General features: G+C 37.9%; 1 protein-coding gene across 4 annotated transcripts in view; it reads right to left on the bottom strand.

Moving 5' to 3' along the window:
* DENND2C (DENN domain containing 2C) overlaps positions 1-22,478 on the bottom strand; it is an 89,136-nt gene that overhangs the window by 12,318 nt on the left and 54,340 nt on the right. For all 4 annotated transcript variants that reach the window (XM_033435988.2, XM_004263217.3, XM_033435987.2 and 1 more), the window contains exons 5-14: positions 22,229-22,399; positions 18,941-19,037; positions 14,597-14,641; positions 12,575-12,762; positions 8,480-8,589; positions 6,810-6,879; positions 5,809-5,886; positions 5,086-5,226; positions 4,456-4,604; positions 3,804-3,981 (exon numbers count right to left, since the gene is read on the bottom strand). In XM_033435988.2, coding sequence (XP_033291879.1) covers positions 3,804-3,981; positions 4,456-4,604; positions 5,086-5,226; positions 5,809-5,886; positions 6,810-6,879; positions 8,480-8,589; positions 12,575-12,762; positions 14,597-14,641; positions 18,941-19,037; positions 22,229-22,399 — 1,227 coding nt within the window. The remainder of the gene's footprint in view (positions 1-3,803; positions 3,982-4,455; positions 4,605-5,085; positions 5,227-5,808; positions 5,887-6,809; positions 6,880-8,479; positions 8,590-12,574; positions 12,763-14,596; positions 14,642-18,940; positions 19,038-22,228; positions 22,400-22,478) is intronic.

Raw genomic sequence — 22,478 nt, 5'->3', positions numbered from 1 at the left:
AATACAATGTTATACGTCAATCATATCTCAATAAAACTGGGGGAGAAAAAAAGCTTAACCCATCAGTGTAATAGGGAAGAAGAGCTATTTCAATAAGTGGTACTGGGATAGTTGGCTATCCATATGAAAAAAATGAAACGACCCCTACCTCCATTTTTTCTTTTTGGCCACATTGTGTGGCTTGCAGGACCTTAGTTCCCTGACCAGGGATTGAACCCACGCCCACAGCAGTGAAAGCAGGGAGTCCTAACCACTGGACTGCCAGGGAATTCCCCCTACCTCCTGTTATATATAAAAAAAAAATCAAGCCCCCGACTTCAGAAACAAAAATTAAAGGCATAATAATAAAGCTTCCAAGAGATAATATAGGAGGCTATGTCCATCAAGTTAATATAAAGAAAAACTTAAGCAGTTCACACACACACACACACACACACACACACACACACAAACACTAACCATAAAAAAATTGATAATTCTGACCACATTAAAATTAAGAACACCACTGTATTTAAAAAACACCATTTTGGAGAATGAAAAGGTAAGCTACAAAGGGGCTCGTATCCAGAGCTATAAAAGAAGCTATAAAAACGCTTCTTACAAATCAGTGAGGGTAAACAATTCAGTATAAGGATATAGCCTATGAATTTTACAAAAGATGACAAAAAATGACATTCAAATGGCCAATAAACATATAGAAAGATGCTCACCCTCAACCATAATCAAGGAATGCCAATTAAACCACAGTGAGTACAACTACATACCCATCAGATAGGCTAAATTACACAAACTGATGACAACAAGGGCTGTCAAGGATGTGGAGCAACAGCAACTCTCATACAGTGCTGGAGGAAGTTTAACTTGGCACAGCTACTTTGGAAAAGCTTGACTTTACCTACTAAAGTTGAAGGTTTACTCTATGACCCAGCAATTCCATTTCCAAGTATATGTCCATAAAACTGCATGCACATATGTACCAAGGGTCATGAACAAGAATATTCATAGCAGCATTATTAATAATAACTCCAAACTGGAAACAACTCAGATGTCAATCAACTGTAGAATGGATAAGAAAATTGTGGCACATTCACACAATGGAATGCTATACACAATTAGAATAATCAAACTACTGTTGTTAAACCCATCAACATGGATGAATCTTAAAGACATAATGTTGGGGACTTCCCCGGTGGTGCAGTGGTTAAGAATCCGTCTGTCAATGCAGGGGACACGGGTTTGACCCCTGGTCAGGGAAGATCTCACATGCCACGGAGCAACTAAGCCCACGTCCTGCAAATACTGAGCCTGCACTCTAAAGTCCACGAGCCACAACTACTGAGCCCACGTGCCACAACTACTGAGCCCACGTGCCACAACTACTGAAGCCCACTTGCCTAGAGCCCGTGCTCCACAACAAGAGAAGCCACTGCAATGAGAAGCCTGCACACCACAACAAAAAGTAGCCCCGCTCGCTGCAACTAGGGAAAGCCCACACGCAGCAACGAAGACCCAACCCAGCCAAAAAAAAAAAAAAAGGCTTCCAAAGAAGCCAAAAAGAAAAGAAAGAAAGAAAGAAAGAAAAAAAATACTGTATGAGTTCATTTATTTCAAGCTTAAAGCCAGACAAAACTGAATTACATTGTTTAGGTATACATGCCTAGGATGTTAAACTATAAACAAAACAAGAAAATGAGCAGCATGAAAGTCAACATAATGGTTACCTTTTGCAAGGGGTGGGGAAGGGAACAGTGATTAGAAGAAAGCATGATGGGGGACTTCCCTGGCAGTCCAGTGGTTAAGACTCCGTGCTTCAAATGCTGGAGGTGCAGGTTTGATCCCTGGTGGGGGAACTAAGATCCCACATGACACGCGGCATGGCCAAAAAATTTAAAAAATAATAATAATTTAAAAAATTAAATTAAAAAGGCATGATGGGGACTTCTGTTTCCATTGACATAATATTTCTATTCTATTCCAATGTTGGTTACATAAGCATTCACTATGTGATAATTAGCTGAGCCATACATTTTGTTTGGGCATTTATCTATACGTGTTTTATATCTGAAACAATTTATTAAATTAACCTAGAGTAGTTTCTGTGTATGATTTTTTAAAAAAGACCTATTCTTCTATACAATGGAGAAAAGACAGCCTCTTCAATAAGTGGTGCTGGGAAAACTGGAGAGCTACATGTAAAAGAATGAAATAAGAACACTCCCTAACACCATACACAAAAATAAACTCAAAATGGATTAAAGACCTAAATGTAAGGCCAGACACTATCAAACTCTTAGATGAAAACAGAGGCAGAACACTCTATGACATAAATCACAGCAAGATCCTTTTTGACCCACCTCCTAGAGAAGTGGAAATAAAAACAAGAATAAACAAATGGGACCTAATGAAACTTCAAAGCTTTTGCACAGCAAAGGAAACCGTAAACATGATGAAAAGACAACCCTTAGAATGGCAGAAAATATTTGCAAATGAAGCAACTGACAAAGGATTAATCTCCAAAATTTACAAGCAGCTCATGCAGCTCAATATCAAAAAAACAAACCACCCAATCCAAAAATAGGCAGAAGACCTTAATAGACATTTCTCCAAAGAAGATATACAGATTGCCAACAAACCCATGAAAGAATGCTCAACATCACTAATCATTAGAGAAATGCAAATCAAAACTACAATGAGGTATCACCTCACACTAGTCAGAATGGCCACCATCAAAAAATCTACAAACAGTAAATGCTGGAGAGGGTGTGGAGAAAAGGGAACCCTCTTGCACTGCTGGTGGGAATGTAAATTGATACAGCCACTATGGAGAACAGTATGGAGGTTCCTTAAAAAACTAAAAATAGAACTACCATACGACCCAGCAATCCCACTCCTGGGCATATACCCTGAGAAAACCATAATTCAAAAAGAGTCATGTACCACAATGTTCACTGCAGCTCTATTTACAATAGCCAGGACATGTAAGCAACCTAAGTGTCCATCAACAGATGAATGGATAAAGAAGATGTGGCACATATATACAATGGAATATTACTCAGCCATCAAAAGAAATGAAATTGAGTTATTTGTAATGAGGTGGATGGACCTAGACTCTATCATACAGAGTGAAGTAAATCAGAAAGAGAAAAACAAATACCATATGCTAATACATATATATGATTCTAAAAAAAAAAAAAAGGTTATGAAGAACCTAGGGGCAGGAGAGGAATAAAGATGAAGATGTAGAGAATGGACTTGAGGACATGGCGAGGGGAAAGGGGAAGCTGGGACGAAGTGAGAGAGTGGCATGATGGACATACATACACTACCAAATGTAAAACAGACAGTGGGAAGCAGCCGCATAGCACAGGGAGATCAGCTAGGTGCTTTGTGACCACCTAGAGGGGTGGGATAGGGAGGGTGGGAGGCAGATGCAAGAGGGAGGAGATATGGGGATATATGTATATGTATAGCTGATTCAGTTTGTTATAAAGCAGAAACTAACATACCATTGTAAAGCAATTATACTCCAATAAAGATGTTTTTTAAAAAAAGACCTATTCAGAATAACGCAAGAATTAGCCCATGGTTCAATACCGCAAATAAGATACAACTTCAGATTCATGTGTACTATAGAATTTTTCTCACTTTCATAAACAGATACAAAAATATGATAGCATAATGTATTAACAATCATAATTACATATTATTATTAATTAATGACATATCCACCACTGTTAAAGATCACTTGTTTTCATTTGCCAGTGCCCCAGTCTTTTCCACAGGTACTATTTCTCCCATCTCACCTCTTCAATGGGTAGGTCCTGGAGCTGTGGTAAGGAGCAAGACAGGATTCCAATAAGGAAAGGAGTAGGTGAGCACACAATGTCGATCATAGATGCTGGCAGGACTGGGATGTAGGTATGCTGCCAGGTGAATGGATACAGTGTGGCAACCACAGCATGGCCACATTTTGACAGGGTGCTAGCCAGAGGAGAAAGCAAACGGTGTCATATAAAGAACAACAATGGAGGGCATTTCAGACATTATGTTACAGAATTACAAAAGTGATGCCAGTTAGTGATCATAGATTAACAATTCTGTGATTACTCATTAAATTTTAACATTTTATTTAAATTTTAACTTAATGTACTGAATATCTTTAATCTCAATCTAGCTGTTTCCCACAATTTATATTGCTAAAAGCTAGTGTGTACTTAGAAAAGCAATCCCAATTTTTAACAACAGTTTTAACAAAACACATTTTGAAGGTAAATTAATTGCAACCCCCAAAAGTCACTGTTATAGCCGAATGCAAATAGCTTTTGGATTATCCATGTCACTATAGCATTAGGTAACTGAGATCCTACCTAAGTGTTTTCTAATATGCCCGAATTTTAAAATAGTAAGAACAAGTAAAACAACAGGCTGAAGTGACACATTTTACTTATTTCTCACCTTAGGCTGTTGGCAACAAAGATTATCCTCCGCTCCAAAAGGAGAGAGGCACAGACCCGAATGAGATGGCACACACTCAGGCACTTAAAGAGACATTCAAAATCAACATGTTCCAATCGTGAGTCCAGTGGTCGGCACAGTTCAATTGACTGAAATGCAAAATTTGAATCAGGGGAGCTGAGGTGGGAAAACAATCCCTAATGACAATACTAATGGATCCTGTCATTCTTTTACAGGTTAAATTCAAGAGAGAGGGTCTGCTACAAAGAGTTTGTGAAGCTGCCTACGCTAATGCCAAGACTTAATACCTTACTTTTGGGCTGTAAATTTCTGGTGAAATCTTTCATCCCACTGGACAACAGTATGTATAATCTTCATTTATCACACTGAAATAGATATTATGCAGGGGCTCAATCTACAAATGATAGAAAACCTCTGGTTCCTGGGTCTAGGATCAACTATCTCACAGATCAACTGGATGTTTCTCCAGTGCTTTTGTGACCAAAACATATTCTGTGCAGTTCATGAAAAAGAGAAAACTATCCTGTAAGGTTTCTATCAGGTAAGGCCGACTAGTGTAAGGCCTGCTTTTTGGCAGCTATCAAACCTTTTCAAAATGGACTAACTTACCCCATCTCCAGCCCCAGGGAGGTAGCTCTTTACTGTGATGGTGCGTCCAGGAGCTGGGAAAGGAGCTTCCATGACACTTCGCATAAATGGGTAAACCAAAGCTGGAGACATTTCTCTTCTCTTTTCTACTTCATCTAGAATCTACATACACACAAAAGATTTTTTTTTTAAATTAGGGACTCAGTTCAAAAACATAAAAGAATCCTATTGAAGGAACTGCCAAACTGGGTGCACAAACTTGAAAATAATACCAACAGATTTTAAGACAGATAAGCTTCTGCAACGAATAAAAGTTCATTAAAGGCATCATTTCTCTTAGAGGTACCTTTAAATCTCCAAGAAAAGTTACTAAAATAAATCAACTTAATTTTAGAAGAGAAGCCCCTTTTTATATCACTAAGGCAGGGGCAAAGAAGGTGACACAATAATACCCTGCAGTTTGGTGTCTGGGAAAGACATGCGACAAGATAAACTTCAGGCAATGTTTTGCTTTAAGCTGGGAGGTTTAGCAAACCAAAATGAGGATGACGGGGCAACATCATCTGGATTAGAGGTCTAAATTTAAGCCTTCAAACCCGTAGCTCTAATCTACTAATGGGAAACCCTTTCTAAAGTACTATGTTGAAGTCTATGCCACTTAACATTGCCTAGTGAAGTCATCAGAAACAAAAACTCAGAGCTCAGAAAGGACACCACTTTTCATAGGGCCCATTCTCCACTCACCTTTGAAAAAAGGTTGAAGCAGCCTAGGCGACTGACCATGCAGTATACCTCAGGGAGTCGCTTTCCTTTGCCTTCTGGCTAAAAAAAAAAAACAAAACAACAAAGCAAAAATTAAGCAGCACGAGTCTTTACTAATTTGGACTATTAATACCTCTTAATACTCCTTAGTATAGAGTAGGAACCAAAGCTCTCATTCTCAATGAACACTGAAAGATGAGAAAATGCTAAAAAAAAAAAAATGATAGCATGATTTATTCTAGTTTAGTGATGGCATATGAGCAAGAAGTAACTCAGAGCTCCCTCGATTGGCTCACTGTACTCCATTCCTCAAATATAACCAGACTGACTTCAGCTACAATGTCAGTGCTTTCTTCATCTATTACAAACAAACAAATAAATAAAATAAATCCATACCGTTTCTATTATGGAACACTCTGTGGCTAACCTCCACCTTGCTCTTACTGTTTAAAGCTAACATAGCTTCGGGACTTCCCTGGTGGTCCAGTGGTAAAGAATCCTCCTTCCAGTGCAGGGGACTCGGGTTCAATCCCTGCTCAGGGAACTAAGATCCCACATGCCGCAGGGCAACTAAGCCCGTGAGCCACAACTACTGAGCTCATGTGTCTCAACTAGAGAGCCTGCGTGCCGCAAACTACAGAGCCCACACGCTCCGGAGCCCGTGAGCCACAACTAGAGAGAGAAAACCCGCACGCTACAACTAGAGAGAAACCCGTGTGCCACAACTAGAGAAAAGCCCGCATGCCACAACTAAGATCCTGTGTGTCGCAACTAAGATCCTGTGTGCTGCAACTAAGACCCACCACAGCCAAAAAAATAAAGAAAATAAATAAAATAAAAATATAAAGCTTAACTAGCTTCTTTATAATACACAGATCACTGAGTAGCCCCCAAACTCATCTAGAGATCGTGTTTCTGAAGTTCCTAGTCTGACTCTTTTGTTCCTCTACCAAAGCTGCCTGTAGCACAAGTCTGGGACTTACCAAGAGCTTCTTACAGTAACCAAACCACCGGCTCCCATCTTCACCAGTTAAGACAAAGGAGAACGTTTCACTGAAAAAAACAGTCAATAGTTTGAGATCCAAACAACTGTTTATGACATTCCTCGGAACAAGCAATTAAAAATTAGAGTCCAACAGCAGTCATTTTGTGATGTAAGAGGAGGCAGCAATATTATATTTATTGCAAGTCACATTCCTCCTGAGGGAGAATGTCCAGCCCTTGAGAATATCTTGCTTTGTACTGGAGTGAGAGAATAGAATGTGATGAGCTGTTGATGCCGCTGCCTCCTTTTACTTTCTTATTTATTTAGTCCAGCTATTAATCAAGCCTATTTTCCTTTTGCTGAATGTCCAGTTTAGTCAAATATATAGGTAAACTATAAAGAATTCTGATAAGCTATTCTTCCCTTCCAAATTCTTCTATTTAGTTCTGAGAGGTCATATGGAACTGTGATAGGGAAAAGTTTATATCCTTAATACATAAAAATTATTAGGAAAATTACCATCTCATTAGAAACACTGGCAAAAATATGCATAGATAATTTACAAAATGAAGACCTAGAGATGCCCAAGAAATAAATTCATTAACAATCAAAAGAAATTCAAATCTGAACAACATATACATATGTCTATATTTGGCCACGAATAAAGATTGGAAGGGAACATCTCAAAACATTTACAGTGCTTATCTCTGAGTAACCAGAATGCCAGTGATTTTTAATTTCTGCTTTTTATTTACTCCTCTGTATTTTTCAGACATTCTAGAATAAACACACATAACTCTTGGGGAAAGCCAACCATGGAGCAGCCAGGCCAATAAGAAAGAAGCCGCCTATGCAATTAGTACAACTGACAGCACAAAAGCTTCAGGGTTGATAGCTCAGAGATGAGAGCGGCGATCAGGCTAAACTGGTTAGGAGAGACAGGAGCATAGTCTGGAGGCAACGTGGGGTGGAAGGGCAGAGCCACTTAGGCAACAGCTGAGGCTGTCTTCCAGCAGGTCATTGGCATGTGATATGGTTCACATAATCACGCTTTTCAGCCTAAATACATGATTCAATAATTACAGTTTTGAACAAAGCACTTATCTATTTATAAGCAGGATATAATTTTATTATATTATATATGGCTTATTAGCTGAAAATAGTAATTTCCTCTAGATACTGGGAAGCAATTTCTTATAATTCCCTTCTCAATATACTTACACCTTCCAAACTACAGCCCCCTCTTCGTACAAGTTCAACAGGGAACATACAATCTGGGCTATGGCTTCTTCTAACAACTTGAAGGAGATAACAAGATGCAGACATTGCCATGTTTTATCTCTGTGTCTCAGTCCCTAAGTTCAAGTTGTTTTTCCTTTTCTGTCCACTTGGTGGCATTTCTGATTATATGTAAAGTGGAACTTTTTTTCCTGCAGAATTGGCAAATTGAAGAGACTCTCAAACTTGTTTTCCCTTTGACACTGTGTTTTTCTTTTTTGAGCCCCACATAGGAAATGTCCTAATTGTTTCTTCCTTTCCTCCCACTGCATCCTTGATCTGCCACAGAGTCCACGATAGCTTCACTGCTGACTCTATCTGTTTCTCAAAGATTCTGGTTCTACTTTTGCTCGTCCAACAAATAGAAATCAGATAAAGTAGTCTATTTACCTCTTGAGTTCTGAGGCTGGCACCCAGTCCTTTGAATCAGGAAAACAAAATTTTGGGATAACTTTGAGCCTGTCTTCAATGTCTCTGGATTGCTTACAGCCATGATCACCCTGAAAAAAAATAACACTGTAAGTGACTAATATTCTATGTAAGCGGAGTATAGAAATAAACTCAGCCTGGTCTTAGGAAAAGAGGTCTCTGATAAGTCTAGGTAGGTGTCTCAGAGTGGTTCTGTGCTATTTAATAAAACAGGAAGGCCAAGACTGGTAATCACTGAAAACATACTGAGAACTGAGTTTCTAAGGAAAAAGAATTCTGTTTTACATAGAGAGGGTACTTATGGACATCCTATAATCTGATGTAAGAGAAATGATTGAAAACAGTTTCTTAGCTAGAGGAAGAATCTTAATTCAGAATTAACATACTAGTGAGAATATTTTTATGAATCACGGGACATAAAATAAATGAAAATCTATTCTACAATATACTGATAGCAAAAACCTAGTTAGCTCAAGACACTCTCTGATCAATAATCCAAGATGTTTTGAAAAGGCAGGTGAACGTTACTTAGAAAAGATACTATTTTTAGAATCCACCCCATATATATAATCATTTCCCTTAGCATATAATCTTTGCTACCTAATTATGGGTTTGCAACTTCCTGTAAGATTTTAGCATGGAAGACCTTTTGTGCAAGTCTGGTATTGTACTTTAAAGGACAGTCTAAATTTAGTTAAACCAAAAGACATTTTAAAATTAGTATAAAAACAAGCAGATAAGTCTAATTACCATATTGCCTTCATGTAACTAATACCAATGATCTATCCTTTAATTTCTAAAACAAAACATGCAGCCATTCTGGGTCACTTAGAGATTAAGCCCTTAAGAAACGGAAAAGCATTCTAACAAAATTTTAGTTGTGTCATATTCTATTATTTTTATACTGTTAAATGATTCACAATCATCTTCATTCAAGGTTTTCCACATCAGAATCAAGAGGGGCTCAGGCAGCTCTTTCCCTCCCAGACTTATAGATGCCTAATGCACAATAACGCCAAGTAACTTGCTTAGAGACATCCTTGAATTACTGTCAGAGTCAACTGGGTCCTCATCTGGTTCCAAACCCATAATTCAGGCTGTGCTGAAAACAGGTTCAACCTCAAGATTTCTCTTTGCAAATGTAAGACTGATGAACAACAGAGAAAAAAATTAAGCTTCTCTTTATGGGAAATTTGATTCCTCGACTATCTATTTTAGACTCTTACGGTACTGTATTACTAAAGAGTGCAGTGACACTGTGCTCTCAGGCCACACTGAGAAATTAAACATTGATTTATTTACAGCAGGAATGCTGGTGAGGACTTTCTTAAAAAATGAGAACCCATGCAGGAAATGTCTCAGATTTCAGTTCAGTTGTGCTTCATTAGCTTTTCTTATTTTTATTTATTTATTTTTTGGCTGCGTTGGGTCTTCGTTGCTGCTCATGGGCTTTCCCTAGTTGCGGCGAGCGGGGGCTACTCTTTGTTGCGGTGTGCAGGCTTCTCATTGCGGTGGCTTCTCTTGTTGTGGCGTATGGGCTCTAGGCGTGCGGGTTTCAGTAGTTGTGGCTCGAGGGCTCTAGAGCACAGGCTCAGTAGTTGTGGCGCACGGGCTTAGTTGCTCTGCGGCATGTGGGATCTTCCAGGACCAGGGCTCGAACCTGTGTCCCCTGCATTGGTAGGAGGATTCTTAACCGCTGCACCACCAGGGAAGCCCTTCACTAGCTTTTCTAGTGAAACATGAAACTCAGGGTTTAAACCCAAAGTCCTAAAGTTCCTGAGCAGATAATGAGAGAAGTGGTCCAAGTAGTAAGCTGGAGTGTGAGTAAATGTCCCTGTTTAAAGGGATTACGCCTTCCCAAGGCCAGCTACATAATTTGCAGAGCACAGTGCAAGATGAAAAACTGTGAGCCCCTTGTTCAAAAAGCAGGAAAAAAAAATGTAAAATGAAATATAAAACTTGTTACTTTCTTCTGTGGTTTCTTTCTCAGCCTGCAATGGGGTTTTTGATTTTCTGCTTAATGGCATGCTCCCTCAGGCACGAGGATCCTGGGGACAAGTGCAGACTCTCACAGGTGCCCAGGGACCCTGGCCTGCAATCTGGTGCCCAAGTGGCCCACCAGCTGCTGGGATTCCCCTCGGGCCAGCTGCAGGACTGAAACTCTGTGTCCTGACTAGGGGTGGGACAGTTGAGCCAAGGACTTCCCTTCCCATGGGCCCACTACTCCAACCCGCAGCAGCTAGGCGACCCTCAAGGGGTTGTAGCCTCCACATGGGGACGTGCTTAGTACTTGGATTGGGGGTGGTGAAAAGGCTTGCCCCCCCAGGCCACCCACTGAACACAGGGGCAATGCCCAGGGTAGGGAAGGATCTACCATGTGTTGCTTAAGACACTTCGGCGTTAATGCTTGCCTGATCCTGACCCCCTCCATGCCCGTGCAGAGGGTGGCAGCAGTCACTGAGTGAGGATTGAAAGGGGGAAGCCAGACGGGGCCTGGGGAACCAAGGGGTAGGAGTGAGGACAACTGGAGAACCCATCCTGGAGAGGTGACAGCATACATGAGCCAAGGCTTTAAGACCTTGGCACGTGCCCCACTGTCTCATCAGATCTCACTCCTCACTTACAAAACACAGATTCAAATATAAAATTATTGGGGCTTCCCTGGTGGCGCAGTGGTTGAGAGTCCGCCTGCCGATGCAGGGGACGCGGGTTCGTGCCCCGGTCTGGGAAGATCCCACATGCCGCGGAGCGGCTGGGCCCGTGAGCCATGGCTGCTGAGCCTGCACGTCCGGAGCCTGTGCTCCGCAACGGGAGAGGCCACAACAGTGAGAGGCCTGCATACCGTAAAAAATAAAATAAAATAAAAATAAAAAAATAAAATTATTAAGAACTTCAACGGTGACTGCGGAGCAGGGTGCAGGGCCCTTGTAAGTGAGGGGCCTTGTGTGACTGCACTGGTCACATGCCCATGAAGTCAGTCCTGCTCCTTACTCAGCTTCAGCCAATTCATGCCACTTAGGAATGTAGGCTGAATGTTGGCAGTCTTTCTAGTTTCTCAGGAGAAAGCAGAAATACAGATTTTTATGTGAAATATGACTTTTAAACAAAAAACTGACAACAAAGCTTTTATTATTTTATCACTGTGCAAACCCAGAAAACATATCTGTGGGCTAAATATGCTCAGAGGCCATCAGTTTGTTAAGCCCTGATGTAATGATTCTGCTCTTTGTATTTACTGCCACAAAGCTCAGAGCCACATGTGGGGTCTATTTTGTAAGCTCTGTGAGGGCAGGGACCAAGAAGATCTATTTCAGTTGTATTCCCAGCACCTAATCTTGGCCAATAGTAGGTATTTATGAAATATTGATTAAATAAATGAATGAATTATTTTGTGAAAAAGGTAGAGTAAATGAAATAATACCGTTAATAACAGTTACCATTTATCAAGTGTTACTATGTGGAAGGACCTGGATTAAGCACGTTACATACATTATCTCATTAAATCCTCACTAATAGGGAATAACATTACATAGTGCTTACTGTATGCTAGACACTGTTCTAAGTGCCTTATATTAATTATAATTAGCTCATTTAATCCTCACCACAACTCCATGGGGGTAGACACTATGAAGATTATCCCCCTTTGACCAATGAAGAAAATGAGGCACAGAGCAGTTCAACTGGTCCAAGTCACAGAGCTAATAAGTGGCAAATGCAGATAGTTGGCTCCCAGTCCATGCTCTGAACTGCTACCCTACTCTGCCACATTTATCACTCCCCTCATTAAGGATGAGAAAATTGAGGCTCTGTAACTTGCTAAAGGTCACTTAGTAAATAGCAGAGCAAAAGATAAAAGCCCAACTTGAATAACGAGCTTTAATTCCCCCTTGGTTGCAGCCCATGCCTGACACGAGGTATCATTAGAGTGCACCGGATCCTACAAGAAGTACAGTATTAGTAAAAGCTAACTGAGACAACAGTAAAAAAGAAGAGAGGGAATAAATACACAGAGACACAGAAACGTTCCTGGATGCCTCATAGCCTCCATGCACTTACCTTGCTAGGGAATTGTTGTATGACCTGGGGAATGTAGCTTATTTCTGATGGCTTCTTCTGTAGAGACACCACCACAAAAAGTTCAAACAGCTGCTGCTCCTGTAATTCAATTAGATCCCGCTCTAAGGTCTGGTAGTGAGGATTCCTCTTGGAAGGTTGCTGCAGTTGCGCTATGCGCTTGTAGCGACCTGCGATGAGATTACGGAGTCTTGTTTTCCTTTATAGCCCTATCTTCCCTCTAGCATCCAGAGGTCATGACCCACGCAGGACTAATCTTCACTCAGTCGTTGCTAATGAATGTTGACTAACCAATGTCTGCCACCCAGACATACTTGTTAGGGCTATGACACACTTGGAGGACAAGTGCAGATTCTCACAAGCACCTGGGGGCCCTGCAGTGGGACCGATGTTCTGTGTCCCAACCGATACCTATGTATGTCCCAACACATACTCTGTGCCATTCCATCTTTCATGGCATGACGCCAGGATACACAGAAAATGTCAGGTAAAAGCACTGGCCTGACAAAAGATGCCATTTTGGGGACCATGAAATCTTAGATGGGGGAAAAGATCTGATAAAAGAACTGAGTCCTATAGAAGGTAAGTTCCTAAAGAGACAAGTTTGATCAAGTTAAAACAAAAACTATCCTCACATTAAAGAAATGTGCTTTTCCCTTTTCTCCTTGGCATATATTACTAATAATGGACATATACTTATATCAATAAATGGTGCTAAATGCAAGAGAGAAAAATGACATGTAAGAAGGTATCCATTAGCAGGCTATTTCTCAAAAGAAAGAATTCATAGAAGCATACTAGGTAAACAGTATGAGCAATCCCACCGAAAAGTGGATACCATTTATCCTTTATTCTCATTTATCTCTAAATTCTGAATAATTTGGGGTAGTCTCCACTAGGGGACATGCAGTACTTGCAGAAGAAATAGTCTAAGCATCCCAGAGATTTGCTTATGTGTCATTCTGAGCCAATGATGGAAAGACTCATCTACTAACTGTTTCGCTTTTCTTTTGAGATATGATGCATTCTGCCCCCAAAGAAGTTACAAGGTAGATCAAAATATTAAGAACACTTAAAAAATAATTTTGGAGTGCCTCTCCAAAATTATCCGGTACATTTAGTGCTCTAGGCAAACCTTCCTTACTCCAAACTCCAAACGGCTCAGTTCAAGTCAAGAAAATTTTAGGGCCTGTTTCTCAGTAGCAACAGAACAAAATTAATCATCTTTACACATCCAAGCTGAACCTGATGATGACTTAAGTTTCACCTTCAGTCAGCCTACAGAATCAAACACCTGAAGCAATTTAGGCTACTGGTAGGAGCACATGATTATTAATCATAAGATCAGAGTATCAGACCTGGAACTGCCCTGTACTCAGCTTTGATAATTCAGGTCTCCTATTTTTTCCATGCTTCAGTTAAAAAGAAATTAAATAATTTGCTGTGAAAATCCATTAGATGAAGGATACAGAGCACTATGACTGCTTGAACAAATACAGCCAAAAAAGCACAGCATCTTCTATATTCTAACAGAAAGTAAATGGCACAATAATTTAGAATATAAATACCTATGAATAAGAAACAGATCAGTGTTTCCTGTCCCAATGTCAGAGATATCTAAGATACTCAAATGAATGACTATGAAAAAATCAGATATTTAATGCAAAGTATTTGCCTCAGAGAATGACTCACATACTCTGTTTTGGCTGCTGCACATATGTCTGAACGTGCAGCTCTGCCGCTCCCCTCTTAAGATGGAAGAACATTCCATCTTAAGAACTACACTGGTCTGCCTCCCTCTACCATGGGAGATTTTTAATGCTGTCAAACATCTGACAGTGTACTGTTTAGTTCCCCAAATCTCAACAGGTTCTTATAATGAAGAAATCACCGACAAAGTAAAACTTCGTGTAGAAAAAACATGCTTAATCACAAAGGCAGGTGCCACTCCACCTACAACCAGGATCATCACGCGAAAGGGAGCAGCCCCACTGACTCACTCACTCTTTGGCAGATACTCGGCATCACTTTCGTACCCACAGGTTTCACCTGCAAAGAAAGAGTTTCCATTTGTACTGTCCAACAAGAACAGGCAGAACATGAAGACAAAAACAATGTAAAAGCTCCACAGACCTGGGGACTTACTTGGAGTAAGGAATAATTAAGGAGGCTGAGCCTTTCTCCAAACCACTTAGCTGTATCAGGGCAGGACAGGTGCAAAAAAGAATAAAAGGCTCAGAGAAGAAACTATTCCATTCCATCTTCTTCCCATACCCACCTCCCTCCTCAGTTCCCCTCTCATCTCTAATTCTAGAAATTAACAGCAGTTCAGACTAGTTTTAGAAAGCCTTGATCAGAGTGGATTTTATTTCTACCTTCATATCATTGTCTTTGTATTCCCAAATAAGGTATCAAAGGTAAAACACCAACCTGGCTAAACAAAAATCTCAATACGGAACAAACTATGAATTTAGATTAACAGGAAAATGTGAGGCTAAGAAAGATTACCAAATAAGTTTATGAAGTAATATTTATGATGCCTTTATGATGCCTCTAAGCCACCTCTAATGCCAAACTAAACTGAACTTTACTCTGAATTCTTATAGTACTCAAACGGCTTTGAACTGCTCTTATTTTCCACAATTGGATTTTAAGTATCTTGAGGCTAAGATACTTTTAGCCTGTTTCTAGAAGGGAATGTTCTGTACAATACTAGGCACATTGCCAATTTACAAAAAAAAAAAAAAGAAAGAAAGAGAACAACCAAAACACAAAACAAAACATCGTGAACAGGTGAATGAAAAATTTCTAAATTAAGTCTGAAAAGTTAAAGCAAAATTTTAAAATATAAAGAAAGGGAAAAAATTTTAATATATCAGGAAAAACAAGGACTAGGAGTCATAAATGAAAAATGTATGGAAGTTTGATTGTATAAAAATGTAAAATTTCTAATCTAATAAAAAATCATTAGTAAATTCAAAAGGTAAATAAACTGGGGGAATATTTGAAATCCACATTGCAGACGCAAGGCTAAGTTTCTTAATATTTAAATAGCTGTTACAAATGAATAAGTAAAAACACAGCACAACAAAAAAAATGAATAAAAGAGTAGGAAAAGACAATTTATAGAAAAAGACTGATAACTATTGATAAACATAACTGTCCAAATTCATAATTAATAAAATAAATTTAATAACTTAAAACAATAAGTAAGATACACTTTTCAACCATGATACTAGCAAAAAATAAAAAGCTCTAATAAAACACAGTATTAATGAAGATTACAAGGAAAAAACCATTTTCAAAAGCTCTTCATAGAAATATAAAGCTGTTTTTTTTTTTTGCGGTACGTGGACCTCTCACTGTTGTGGCCTCTCCTGTTGCAGAGCACAGGCTCTGGACGCACAGGCCCAGCGGCCATGGCTCACGGGCCCAGCCGCTCCGCAGCAATGTGGGATCTTCCCGGACCAGGCCACGAACCCGTGTCCCCTGCATTGGCAGGCAGACTCTCAACCACTGCGCCACCAGGGAAGCCCAAAGCTGTTTTTTTTTAAGTTGTTAAAATCTATTTGTGAGACAATTTGTCAGCAGTTATAAAAATTTTAATTTATGTGTTCTTTAAAGTATGTGTTCTTTGATTAAGTACACTGCTAGGAACTTATTCTACAGATGTATTCTTACCAACATACACAAAAATATATAAACAAAAAATATATATTACAGCATTGTTTGAAGAAAAAAATCTATATCTATATATCTACCTACCTATTTATAAAACTTAATTATCCACAGGTTAAATAAAATGTTAGAAACAGCCAAAATGTCTACCAGCTAAATAAAATTCTTTTACATCTATACCAAGAAATACAGTACAGCTATGTGGATCTCTATGTGTTGATACCAAAAGAGCTCCAAAGTATATTAATTATATATTTTTTAAAACAGCAAGATATACAAAGTCTGAATAGTATAAAAGTATTTGGGGAGAAAAAATATTTGCATGTGCATAAGATTTTCTGGGATTAGTAGGAGGAGGTTTGGGAAACTTTGGCTTTCCGTTTTATGTTATTTTATATTATTGTAATTTCTTGCTGTGCTCATTTTAATTTTGTAATAAGGAAGAAGAGAACATAAAAAAAATACTGTCTCTTCATTAGATATGTGGGAAAGGTACACAAGACATGTTACAGAAAAAGCAGGTATTTAAATATTGTGTACTGTACAGGTTTTATAACTTCAAACTAACTACAATGACAAAAAGTATACTGGGGCTATAAAATATTGTTCAGTATGAAAGAACAAACACTGTGAGCTCCTGAGTCCTATTTGTATCCTTAGCACCAAGCACCTCTTGGGAGCCCATGAAGTGTTTGGAAAGACAAAAAAAAAAAAGAAAGAGGGAAGGGAGGAAAGGTAATTTACCTGGAAAAGACCTTACAAAAGATCATTTAAATGGCTTTAACATATTCACATCTATGGGTTTTTGACGATCTGCATTCCAAGACACTGAATGAAGGTTAAGGGGTTTATAAGCCAATAGGAAAATCTGTTGAGAATCTGTAGGGATCAAAAAAGTACTAGGTTGTCCCTTTTTAAAATGTGACTTCAACACACAAAATTATAATTTTGAAGAAGGACAACAAATCATTTTGTGATACCTGATAACTGAGAGTTAAGAACTGTTTAGGTTGCAACAGATTCGGTAAAACCTAGCATGTACTGGCAGAGCAGGTAAATATAATCATCTGGTTCTATGAGGCATTGCTGATATACAGACAAAAGCTTAAGGAGGTAAACAAAAATCTGAGAACTGTGACTACTGAGCCAGGAGATCCTCAGGCATGAGAGAAATTCCTCGGGTCCACTGAAGGAGTTGGCCACAGAGACTGAGTAAATGCATATTTCCTTTGAGACACGCAAAAGAAAAATTTGTAGGGACTACTCCTTTTTGTGTGTGTATGTGTTAGAAGTTGGCAGTTTATGCTCTTGAATTTTTTCTTTTCAATAATGATACAGTGAAAAAAAGGATTTGGCTCTTCAAAAACTTTTCTTCGAGCCAAATTTACTAAAATGTTCCTAATCCATAAAGCATTCAAATAAAATAAGAGAGCGGTGATCATCTAACTAGGGTGGCATATCTGGTGAATACAGTTATCAATAGAGTGCTGTTAATACGGGAAAATGATAATGTTTTCTAAGAATTTGTCCTGGTTCCAGTGTCTTGATATTTCACAAAATTTGCAATTTACAATTTATTTCCTTATCTATAAAACAATAATATTTGCTACATGCCGTTATTTAGAAAAACAATCATAATAGAGAAGAATAAGACTTTGTGGTATCATGTTCCTTGATTCAAATTGATGCTTCCTCCTCTGGCTCAGCTTCTTCCTCTGTAAAATTAGGACAGTCCCTACCTCCCAGTGTGGTCATACGTTATACACCAGATAAAGTACATAAAGAAACTATTATTTCATTCAGTAAATGGTAGCTATTATTATTAACAATAACCAGAAGTATTTCTTCTACAGAAGAGAAGGCTGAAATGTTGTAATTGCTTTTGAAAATATGAAAACTCACATTTAAAATGGTGATGAGATGATTTTAATCATCACAAAGTAAGAAGAAAGAGTCTTGAATTATTGAATGGGGAAGTTTATTTTCACATAGTAATTGTTAGAATGAAGAAGAGATTTTCAATGAAAATGAAGAAATTTCTGTCTTTGGAAGTCTGCAAAAATATGAAATATTCTTTTCTGGTATGACTTGGCTGTTGCTTCTCACTTATGAATCTCACAGACAAAAATTGCTAAACTCTACACATCCTTTGCCAGACAACCAAGTTAAAGTTGTAAAGAAGATTCTACAATAATAATTCACTATAGATGTTGAAAGTTTCTTAAGACAATCTAAGTTTTATCTAGGCATCTGAAGAATAAAACTACTGAACTTATTAGATGACTATAGGTTGAATACCACATACATTCAGTATATATATACTTAATATTTTCATTTCGACACTGAGAGAGTCTATACTGACAAAAGACTGTAAATCAAAGTAGTACTACATAATAAGGATGCAACCTGTCCATGAAAATTAGTCTCATTGGTTTATAACTATTTTTTAATTTATTTACTTATTCATCCAATAGTTATTACTTGGTACAGAACTAAACAAAAGGGATTTGAGGAAGAACAAGAAATAATCCCTTAGCCTAAAGAAGTTTTATGTTTAAGTGGGATAGACAGGAAAGTAAACCAAAAATTATAATTCACATCAAACATTAAATTATTTAATGATTTGCCCCTCATATGCTAATAGCTATGGACAGTTGGAACAATTCTTACCTTTAGAGGGAGGTACATCTTTTCCAGTGTAAGGGTGTAACTTTACCCTCTTCTTCCCTCTCTTAGATTCAAATATATCATCTATTTTCAATACAAGCTGAAAAAAGACCAGAAAAGTACAAGCTAAAACAAACACCAACAAGTTTTGCAGCTTGATGTTAACTTATTAGTGATTCTCGTTCAGAGAAAGATCCATTTAATAAATAAAAACCTTTACATTTTTCAATTTTGAATCTAAAATTATCTTTAGTAAGATGATATGCTATTCTAATACATATTCCATTTAACATGGGTAAGAGAAGTGGGAAAGGATATTTCCTTTCCAGAGGAAGTTTAGCACAGGTTCTTAGAGAGATTGCTTGTCATTCCATGTCACAACATGCAGGAAATCTGGCTACTGCACTCCATATATTGACCAAGCCTTACCAATGGACTCAAGTTTTTGCGAGCCCAGAGTAGGAAGTGGGATATTTACTCACTTGTAAGGCAGGGTGAGGCACAGTTATGTCTGCTCCCAGGAATTTTTGCAAAGAGAGGATAATCACGCTTAGAAAGCTTTAGTCAAAAGGAATACTCCTTTGCTACTGGGAGCACTAATATTATAATTTATTTTGGAAACATGTCATAAAAATAGGAGATTCTCAAATATGTCCAAGTACAAAACAATGTTCCATTTAATATGCATTATTCATTAAAATTCTTTCTTTGCTTCTGGGAAGTGTGTATAAAAGAGACAGACAGACAGACTGGGCTTAAAAAAGAGAAAAGAATTAAAGCTGATCAACAGCCATTTTTAAAAGGAGAAATTGATTAGTTTTTCTATGTATATTTTTTCTTAAAATTCCAAACTTTTTCTTAACTATCAATATTGATTTAACATATTTAATGCCCAGAATTACAGTTGTTAGGAACATTATATAATATGATAACCAACAAAGTTGCTTGAGAAAAATGTTCTTGTTTTTTCCTTTGTCCTTGTTTCTCTAGCAATCCTGGCAATCCATAGGCAGTGAATCAGTCCACTGCAAGAAAAATAACATGTGAGAAACATGTGCTTCCAATATGCAGATTATTCCCACATTTTTGGATGAGTTTATTCTTTTAAAGATTTTCATAGCTATAATTCAAGTGAAAAGTTACCAATATTCTTAAATATTAGCATTATTAAAGAAAATAAGAGAATCCAACATAAAAAGGTATTGCTAGGGGCTATAGGAAAGATGTATGAGAGTAAACATGTATTTTGGATACATAAGGACCAAAAATAGTAGAATTATTAATGTGTATTTGAAAAGTATACTTAAAAGTATACTCAAATGTTATAAAGAAAAGGGAACTATCTATTCTAGAAATATGAGATAAAGTAATAAAATTTAAATTTTGATTATGAGCTAGGAGCCTATAATTACCTTCTAGTTATAGGAAATACCGTAGAATAGTTTTCCTAAGAAATGATGGAAACCATATTGCTGTACACACTTGACACAAACAATATAAAACATTAGGAAATCTACTCTAGCAAACAATCCCACACAGATTGCCACAGTAGAGAAAGAAAGGAAGGGTAGGGAAGAGGCATATGGACTAGATCAGTTACTTTCAAACTATGAAACCAGTTTCCCTTCCAGAGATAGCTCTAGTCATCAAAGAGGAAATAAGTGAAAACTGCTTTCCTCATGGAATGTTGTTCCCGAAGATAGTCCAAAACCAAAATTTGTATTGCAAATGAAACATCCTAAAAGGATTTAATCCAAGGAGGGTCACAGGTAGAAATGCTAACAGTCTGTTCCTGCCTGACAATCAAGAATTCATCACCATTTTTCTCTTCCCCACTTCTCAAGAAAACCTTTGGGAAAATATCCAAACAGGAAAAGTTGGATCATCTCACCTATAATCAGAAAGAGAACAGGCTTTGAGTACTCAAGGGATCCACAGTACATAAAATACTGAGGCATGAAATCAAAAGCACTGCAAATATCCTTGGGTCTCATTAAATTCCACAATCCATAATTTCTAAATATTTGTTAATGCTATTCCAAGAACCACATCTTAAATACACTTCCTTATGTGTTTGTGTTCTAGCCCCTGTGAATGCATGATCTGCTGTTTCTGGAACATGTGGGAGGCTGCTTTGTTGTGCCAGCAATCCTTTTTTTTTGGAAGTATAGTTGATTTACAATGCGGTGTTAGTTCCTGGTGTACAGGAAAGTGATTGTTATGCATTATATATACATACATCCTGGAAATTCTTAAACCTCTGATTTTTAAGTAGTCCTCACCATACACAGGAGAATAAACACCTAAAGATTTTTTTTTCCAGAGAGATCAGTTTAGTGCTTTAAAAAAAACTCTGTGTCTTTAACACTTCACATATTAAAGAGGGAGGGGCAGGAAATGGATCAGAAGAATTAAAGTAACTGTGGAACAGAATATTTCCCAAGGAACCAATCAGCAGTTACTACACCAAGAAACAGCTATGACTTTTGTTCAGTGTTAAAATCAGGTATAGAAATCATATGCTAAATGAATATAGCTAATTCAGATGGGATTAAAGACAGGAATACTATTTAAATGATTTTATTTCTGCATAGTAATCCTGAAAACATTCTGAATTACAGAACAAAATAACATAAACAGTTTTTAAATATTTTCATGTAATTTCTTAAATGTCTCTCTTAAAAATATATATATTACAAATAATCCAAATTTCTTTATTTTGGTTCAGTGGCTCTCACTGAGATGATTTACAGACTTATTGCCTTTTCTCCCTTGAGAGAGAAGTCATTTATTTAATATAATAGGCAAAAATTTCTTTTCCCAAGTAATAGTAAAATTTCTTTTTTCCTTCCTTTGAGTGGACATTTTTGGCATATACTTTGTCATTACCGAAAATTTGTAAACTCAGGCACAAAACTGAATTAACTTTGGCTGTTATACAAATAAGTGAGAACAACACTGATGCCAGCTTACTAGAAGGTCCTTTTACATGAGGTTCTAGGGCGTCCTTCACACCGGCAGCTGATTTTAATGAGAACTAAGGTAACTAGAGTGAAGCCCTCCATCTAAAATCAATTTTCCAAATCCACACACACACACAAAAACCTTGGCAAAAGCCATTCATGCATTTTTCTTGCATGAGCAAAAACTTAGCTTAAGGCTGCTTTCCAAATCTTCTAATTCCAGTAGGTCAGTTCTAACCTATTATTCGTTTCAGTCTAAAGTTTATTTATTCGCATTTGTGGAAATGCTGAAGTAAGAGTTGAAGAATCAAAGTACTGGAGTTCTTACCCTTGGAAGATTTTTCCTTTTCCTGTTTGCAACTTCTCCAGCTCGGAAAAGCTTCCATTCAGTTAAAGTGACAGGCAATGTGGTATCCTTTGTGAGCTTTGGCCATAAATAAACTTGTGAGTTCTTCGGTTCCATAGTCTTCCGGTGAAGTAACTGAGGTTTGGGAGGAAGCTAAAACAGAAGAGGTACTGCTAAGGTAAGATCATCTAGGTAATGCCTGTGTTCTCAAAGTCAAAGCTATCCCCCCAAA

This window comes from Orcinus orca, chromosome 1 (assembly GCF_937001465.1).
Source record: "Orcinus orca chromosome 1, mOrcOrc1.1, whole genome shotgun sequence".
Taxonomy (NCBI): domain Eukaryota; kingdom Metazoa; phylum Chordata; class Mammalia; order Artiodactyla; family Delphinidae; genus Orcinus; species Orcinus orca.
Note: the sequence above shows the minus strand (reverse complement) of the source record. Positions and strands in the feature narration are given on the sequence as shown.